The sequence below is a fragment of the Barbatula barbatula genome (genome assembly GCF_947034865.1).
Source record: "Barbatula barbatula genome assembly, chromosome: 2".
Taxonomy (NCBI): domain Eukaryota; kingdom Metazoa; phylum Chordata; class Actinopteri; order Cypriniformes; family Nemacheilidae; genus Barbatula; species Barbatula barbatula.
The window spans coordinates 75,449-83,909 of NC_136767.1; the positions used below are offsets into that span (position 1 = coordinate 75,449).

Sequence of the window (8,461 nt, forward strand, 5' to 3'; positions counted from 1 at the left end):
CAAGCACCGCTTTCCCTTTATCTCTCTAAATAGCACACTCATATCTGAATCCATGTCACGCTGCTGGGTTACGTTCATTTGAATTTCAAGTTTCTGAAATTTGTTTCAAAACAGATTTCACTTTTGAAATTCTTAACTATGAATAGAAGATTCTTAACTAGTTTAGTTAAACCTATAATAATCATAATCATCATTTTGACAAAAGCAGGCCAACTCTTCAGAAAGCTACACCTTTTTATTGTCGATTAAAAAAACAAAAACAAGAGAACAATAAACAACATCTGAAGACCGCATATGAAGTAAAATAGTAGATAAACGAATAACACAGCGAGGCAAGTCGCCTCTTAGTCAAGTATTGTGATCAGTCACTCAAATCTGTTGAAAACATCAGATCCAACTGTAAAAAAAAACAACCGCCAATAAACCTTCAAATGCCTTCAGCACGGTTGAGTGTGAAGCGGGATAAAAAAATCTCCAGTTGGCTTCATCACACAAACCACTTTCATTACACACAACCTAACCCATTATCAAAATATTTCATTGTTCAAAGCTCCAGTTTATATGACACATGTTAAAGATAAAAAGACTTGTCGTCCGTTTTCTTCATTTTAAATGCTCAGACCCTTTTTTCCTTTAGCTGTTCAGAAGCACACAATCAATCTTTAGCATTAAATCGATACACGTCCTACCCATAACATCCCCATAGACAACACAACAGCGTGCGGCTGCGATACGCATCCCATCAGCCACTGCAGGACAGAGAAACAAATGTTATTCAACAGTCAAAGACTGTGTGTTCATTTCACACCTAGAAACAAATGTACCGTACAGTAAGTTTGTGTGTGAAATCTCACCGCTGGTCTGAAGAGAAATGATGAACGAAAAAAACTCCACACTGCTTACTAATACCACTTCAATAAATAAAGTATTCGGAATGATACAAGTAAATACAGTAGATACTGTAAACACACTTCTTTTCTAACAAAAACTTTCAAAACTGTTTGGTACAAAAATACAATACGCCTGTGACATCAAAAACCGTATTCAAGTTTGAAAAATAAATATCGTCTTGTTCATTTGACAATTCTAATACCTGCCTCGGGCCCTATGAATCATCTATATCAATAGAGATATTTATATATACTGAATACAAGTTATATTCCATGAATTATAAGAAAGGCATTGCGACACTGGCACACTTCTGTGGATCACTAAAACACAGAGGGACTTTCTTATTCGATGAGTGTTGCCTCTTGTTTATGTGCCATTAGCGATGAACAGTTATAGACATAATTCTGAAGAAACTGTCATACTGTACAGAGGATAAATAATATGACATGATATATAATGTTTCAGATTTAGGTGCAGTCGTGTAGTTCCCAAAAAAAGTGTGTCAATAAGACACTAGTATTCCATCCTGCTGCTCCTGCCTCCTCTCCACGCAAAACATAAATAGAAATGATATATAAATAAAAGAGCTTCATAATTAATACAAAAAAACATTGATAAACTACTATTGATTTCCATTGAAAACTCTTTGCATCTGAAAGCCCTTTTCTTGAATTCACTGTTGAATCTTGCTGTTTGTGCACTAAATCAGTGATCATGAACTCAAAACCCACAATATCTGTAAACCTCCCTCACAATATTCGAGATTTTCAATATTTAACAGAATGGTAATAGTATTTATAAAATCTTGGTTCGTGTCATTTTTTCTCGTAAATTGCACAATAAGAAAACATACAAACAGTATGGCGTAATGAACTTATTGAGACGAGAGATTCCACGTCAAACTCACCAGAACACACGTGACACGTTAAACCAGTATAAAGGGATTCATTCTGGTCCAAACATCAAACGCAGAAACAAGTGGGGCATCACTTCCACGTGATGCATGTGTTTCTCTTCCTGTAAAAATGTTTGACTAATAGTGCACGTTGTTAAACGCAAATGTAGCTGTAAAGCAGAAAGTGTTTCCATCGTGTTTGAAGTGAAGAATGCTCACGTCCTGCAAGAATCCACCACTTAAATCCCAACCGCAGTGCTTAAATCAGATCCCTGATGTTTGGCATTCCTTCAGACGTTTATCCTAAACACGTCTTTGTGTCCATCTCACACGTGTCAGCCCTCTTCTCTGCTTGACTATGTCATTTCATCTCAGCAGCGGTGAGCAAAAGTGAGATGGGCATCAGCACGGGCCGGACACTGGAGACGGAGAGAAAGTTGGATCCCTTGTGTGCGTCTCATCGTTCGTTCAACAGCAGCTGCTCTCTCCACTTTTGGCCATGCTGGCCGAGCTTACGGCTATCTGGCAGCCGTTGGTGACGTGATTCATGACTTTTTGTTTTAGCTGAGCCACCTGCTCTCGAAGGATGCTGGCGGTGGACGCCAGGTCAGAGTTCTGCGTCTTCAGCACCTTCACCTTTTCCTCCAAACGCGAGATCCTCTCCAGCTTCCTCTTGCGGCACTTGGAGGCGGCGATGCGGTTCCGCAACTTCTTGCGCTCTGCCTTGATCCTCTCCTGGGTCTCCAGGTCGATGGGTGATAGCAAAGGGGGTGAAGCGGCAGGGTCGGTCCCTGGAGGGTGAGGCACCTCGGGTACGGTTTGAGGAGCGTCCAGGCACCTTCCTTGAGGATGATGACCTTGAGCGCCATGAGCGGAGGCGTAGGGGATCTGCCCGCCCGGGTACGAGGACGAGATCTGATTGGGGTTGTAGCTGCTCAAGTTGGTGTAAATTGGCATTTCGCCAGCAGACATGAGGTTCCTCTGGTAGGATCCCTGGATGGAGGACGTAGGAGACATCGGCGCTCCCACCAACTGGTTCTGTTTGTGCAGATCGGCCAGAGCTTTGACAAAGCCGTCGGCAAATCCTTCCTGTTCGTTCGTGCCTTGGTTTCGGTACATGAAGGGATTGGCGGAGGGGTTTGGAGCCGGGCTGGTGGTCACCAGTCCTTGGTTGGACTGAATTATCAGGTGTTCCAGATCCGGAGACGAGAGCTTCAGGAGGTTCATGTCTGACGAGGACATCAGCGAGCTGTTGGGATTGGCGCTCATACCGAGGCTGCTTGGGTTGATGTTAGCCCCGTTGCCTCCCGCTGGTCCCTGCAACAGTTTGAGGTTGGAGGTGTTTGCCACGCTGCCAGAGAAGTGATGTGCCATGCTCTTTTTGCTAATCATCTTGTGGCCTTGATATCGATCATAATCTGGAATTTGTCCAAAGTGTGGAGCACTATCGTCGTGATAGAAGGGCGTTTCCATCCTACCCGTCATTGACGCAGCGGGACGATTTCCTCATAATCTGTTGAGAAACCACCGGAGCTTTCGATGTTCACCCATGTACTCGGGACCGAAGGAGTGCTTTATATTCACAGATCTCAGGCATTCATGGAAAACCTACCAAAAAGACATCATGGTCAGAGGTGGAAACACAGAATATTGATCTCCAAAGTTCAACTTATAACCGTATATGCAAAACGGCCAATCAGCCACACAGTTTTGAATTGACTCAAAACACAACAAGAGAGTTTTGCTGGTTAAAAATCTAAAGTGCCTGGAAGTCAAAGCATCAGTACGTTCTCGCCCTCAACACGAGCTCAGCTCCCTTCATCACATAAACGCTCAAATCACAAATCTTTACATTTAATGTTATTTGATTCATTATTAGAAATGAGACCAGAGACTTACAGACAGATCGAGCGCGAGGAATGGCTGCGCGCGCGCGCTCGCCTCACATCACAAACATGAATCCAGTCACGCGCAGCACAAACGCATCGATTATCCGCGCGCGAGCCTCGTTCCTGTCTCTCTATACAGTTAAAGCGCGAGCGGTCCGTCGGTGTCCTCGCGCGCTCGCTGTCTGTCTGACTGTGGGACTTTCTGCTGTGTGATATGAGTCAGACACGCCCTTCAGTTCCTGAAACTAACGTGAGCGTTAGACGCACCGCCTCCTGACCCGCGTCGCGTCGCGTTCATTGGCCGCCCATCCGCACATCAGATGTGTTCGTTTAGAATCTCGTCTTGGTTAGAGATAAATATGCTGCTGTACATCTTGTTGTTTTAGGGTCATGTCTATACGTGTGTGTGTGTGTGTGTGTGTGTTATACCTGTCTGTCTGTCACAGCAACAAACAAAACACAGCTTTGTTTTAGCATCTTTTGTCACAGATTGTTTTTACTGATCTAATAGTATTTTCTATCCTCTGGCCCCAAAGCAAACCTTTCTGCATTTCTACATTTTCAAAAGAAACCTGATTGACTTTGTTTAGTGATGAACTTTCATGTCTGCTGACTGACACACTATAAGCTGATGTCACACATGTCCACATTCCACACACGCGTGTAGTTTACAGGCAGTGTTGTGTTGCTCTCAGGTAAGTCATATGAGAGGACGCAGGTCACCTGAACACATTCACATGTGCAGTTTGTCATGAGCCGCAGGTGTTCATGTGTTTCTGTGAGGACTTGACTGAACACTTAACGTTGGGAGGTCTTTGACGGATGTGCTCGAGTGGACGACAGCATCACATCTGCACGTCTACAGTATAATCACAAAGTAATGTTCAGACTGGTAACAATGCGGATATCAAAACCAGTTCCTGCTCATCTGTTTGCCTAGAATGGGCAGTTTTTAGTTTATGTTTTAACCATTTCATTACGTGACTAGCAATGTTTGTCTGACGTTAATGTTGTGCAACGATCTTTCACTATTCCAAAACAACAGTGTGTGAGGTTGTTTGATTCTGTAATGGCTTCTCGTCTTCAGAGCTCAATCCTATAAAGAACACACAATATGTATTTGCAGCCACTATCTGCATGGAGAAAAATGGGCATAAAATGAGATACAGTTTTGCTGGAGGAGACGGAAAAACCTAATTGACAGAGAAAAAAACTGGAACACACACATATAGCATTTCAAAGCACACAAACTAATATATTTGATGTGAATCCCATAATGAAATAATCCTTCAGCCCGTCTGTTGAGTAAAATATTTCCCCCATGAACTCCATCATCTTTCACAACATGTCAGCGTTTTGATAAAAAGCACACGAGTAACATCCCTCATCAAAGACATCAAACACACGCCGGGCATGACATCAGAAACACATTCACTTCTCTTCTTCTCATTATATCACAACACAAAACACATGGATACATTTGTGCGTTAGAGCAGATATGTTATGGTAACACTACACATTAAGGTACCCTTTATGAAGCGTTTTTTTCTAAATGTGTTCATTAATGATTAATAAGTCATTTACAAGTGCATTATAAATCTGTTATAACTGCATGAATAAAAAGTGGATTCTAATGAAATACCTGCCAAATAGTGAGCAGGTATAAGAAAAACAACACAACACCCGAACATTATAATAATCAATCTGCTTTCCAGTCAAATAGATGATAAACAAAAACATTTATTAAGCATTTATAACATGTGAGTTAAACATGGTTCACTATTTGGCAGGTTTTTCTTTTTATGCATGCAGTTATAACTGCTTCATAATGCATTTGTAAATGACGAATTGATCATTAATGGTGGGGTGTCCGATTTTGTTTGTTGATGTTCAAATCACAAAAACAAACACACGCCTGACCCCATCACCCCAGCGCTCGGCTCGACTCATGTCCGTCCTGTGCACTGTGCACCTCACTGCTGATTGGCTCCAAGGTTCATTTTTGTACTCGGCCCGACTTTGTCTAAACAAGCGTCATTCGGAAATCGGACACCCCGCTTTTAATAAAAACATTTATAAATGCTTTATAAAGGGTACCTTAAAGTAAAGTGTTACCGAGATTTTCATCCAATCAAATCATTGTCAGATATTTTCATCGCCTGACCCAGTGTGTTCATTTTCTCTTTGAGGCAGTGAAACAGATCTTCTATAGAGCTTGTCAATCAACGTCACGCCATGTTGCATGCTGGGTGTCGCGGACATATTTGTATGTGGTAGCAGCTCTTTTCTGCTAGTGAGTTCAGTTCAATGTTGTTCCGTTTGACTTGATTCATTCATATTTTCGACGCTCTAGTTCTCTTCACTACTAAACAACCTCCGAAGATGGCGGCGCTGCCCCAGCAAGCAAAGCGCCATGACGTGGATTTTCAAGCTCTATAAATCTTATGAGCACCGCCCCTGACATGTCTTCTGTGATATTCATTGAATATTTTTCATTGCATAAAATCTTTTTCATAACAAACATGTATTGTGCCAAAAAATCTCCAGAAAAGCAAAAACATCACAAAAGTTATACATTTCACAAAAAACAAGAAAGAAAATCCAGTTATGACATGAATGAAGCAATATTTTTTATGAATATATAATACTGAATGATCTTGTTTAAAGTTGAAATATGACTGCTTGATTCAGAAATGTGAAGGTGTCCGGAGTAAAGGAGAACATAAAGTGACATAAATCAAATCACGTATCTTCAGAAAGAATATCATGAAGGATTTATTTGTGCAGAATTCAGATGGTGAGTTCAGAGGGTTTCCTCCTAATCCACATGATTCACTCTCTTCTGGTTGCCACAGAAACATCAGTTGAATGTCAAGTTTGGAGTCGGTGCCAATAGTTTGAAGACATGAAGAGAGACAGAAAGAAAACGCAAGAAAAGAAACGCTTATAGACAGTTTACATTTCTTGAAGTCAATATGATGATGTTCTATGTTGCTCCAAAATGATACGGTATTCAGCTCCTGCAGCTGTGCGATGTTTCTGCCTGGCCGAAAGTCTGAAGAGCAAATATTCTAAATAATGCTTGATGCTCAACAGGCCAAATGTTTACAGAAGAGACACAAAATAACTATTATGGTCACATTCTGTTGATCTGACATAAGGCCAGTTTCACATCCACGATTGGCCAATTGATGGGTTTCCATCCTCGCTCCTTAGCAACCATTGAGAATCATGAAATGATCAGGCGTCATTGATTTGAGACATCAGAGCCTGCGGCACAAATTGACATCAATAATTCACTTCCAAGTTGGATGAAAAACGATCTGAAGTAAAGCAGCATTCAGAAATGCCTCCATTTCATTTTAATTGTAGGAATCTGAATACAACCGGCCACGGCCAACTCATAGACACAATGAAGGAATCAAATAAAACCGACAAACGTTCATGTGGACAAATTATAAAACAAAACAAATGTAATTTTATTTAGCCAAGGATTGGGTGAAATTTTTATTTACTCAACAGTATGCGTGAGTCACTTCTATTTTAATTCCTCTTGCGAAAGTTAAAACAATTACATTTGCTATGAACTATATGACTGATGCACAAAACCTCCATCTCTCAAACACAAAAACGTAATCGAATAGTTTTGAAATAATACTGATGGTTTGACCGTGGTAAAGCCTTAGGTCTGTGCTTCATGTGTTACTGAGATTTAGAAAATCAAGCGATGAATGTTTTCACATGATTTTAGTACAGAAGAGACTGTGACTCACGGGGGCTTAACGAGCATTTGTGATTCTTAATTCATTTTGACAGTTGGAAATGTTAAATCCTCTGGGCTTTGCTCACAGTCATGGCTAAGTAGGTTAAATAGAACAGAAGCTACGCGATCGATTTCAGACCCTTCACGCTAAAACTGACCATCCTATTCCTGAATCCTGTAAATGCAAATAATTGCTTGGAGTTCACAGGACACGGCTCACGTGGCTCTTATATTTTTTTTCATATGTATTCATTTCACAGCCATGTTTGTTTGTGTGTCTCTATTTCAATTGCACACAGATTGTTGTAGCCTATATGTGACACCTGGTGTAATGGGCTAAGAGATTTATCTATCAGAGTAACTGGCTCAAGTTTTTCACCGTGGTAAGTTCAGTACAGTGAAAAAGTCTCTGCATTATGAATTTCATCATCAATTAAAACTTACAGAAGTTCAAAATTGTATGTAAAGCTGCTTTGCATCAATGGGAAATTTAATTGAATAAAACTGAATTGAATTTCCTGCTAACCTTGTCCAGGACATCATCTTAACCATCACGATTAATCTCTTAAAAACTGACAAAACAGCTCCACAGCCCGCAGGTTCTCTACCCGGACAAGAGGCGGGTGCTATAGTTTGGAGAGAATCGTTGAGCTCGGAGCCCTCACCCTGGGAAAGCACCGCAAATACACATACTATCTGTCCCACTTCATTATCTGCGAGGTGAACTTGTGAAATGATGTTTATTTGAAAGTGTAAATACAGAAAAGTTGTTGTGAGGGTTTGATGTCTATAACAAATCCCCACAAAGACACTTATTAGTCTGTACTCCAGTCTTTGCATTTTAACTCACAATTATTTTAGATAAATGGAAAATCCTCAGACCAAAACACTTTCTCTCATTAGAATAATTTTTTTAATCAATAAATGAAAACATCCAGTTGTCTTTCGTTCAAAGCTACGGTGTCAAAAGCCATACTAAAATTTTCATCACAGAGTCGACCAGAGCCAAAAAAACAACTGAAG

General features: G+C 40.8%; 1 protein-coding gene across 2 annotated transcripts; it reads right to left on the reverse strand.

Annotated features, from left to right (window-relative positions):
- Positions 1–221: 221 nt before the first annotated feature.
- june (JunE proto-oncogene, AP-1 transcription factor subunit) lies at positions 222–3,869 on the reverse strand. 2 transcript variants are annotated; one of them, XR_013788041.1, is made up of 3 exons: positions 3,686–3,869; positions 1,799–3,394; positions 222–749 (listed from the first exon to the last, which is right to left on the reverse strand). XR_013788041.1 is itself a non-coding variant. In XM_079482163.1 (2 exons), exon 2 carries the CDS (start codon positions 3,269–3,271, stop codon positions 2,255–2,257), a length of 1,017 nt encoding a protein of 338 aa, XP_079338289.1. In that variant the 5' UTR covers positions 3,272–3,394; positions 3,686–3,869; the 3' UTR covers positions 222–2,254. The 2 variants fall into 2 exon arrangements, 1 of the variants encoding a protein (XP_079338289.1); XM_079482163.1 differs by having other exon boundaries at positions 222–3,394.
- Positions 3,870–8,461: the final 4,592 nt, after the last annotated feature.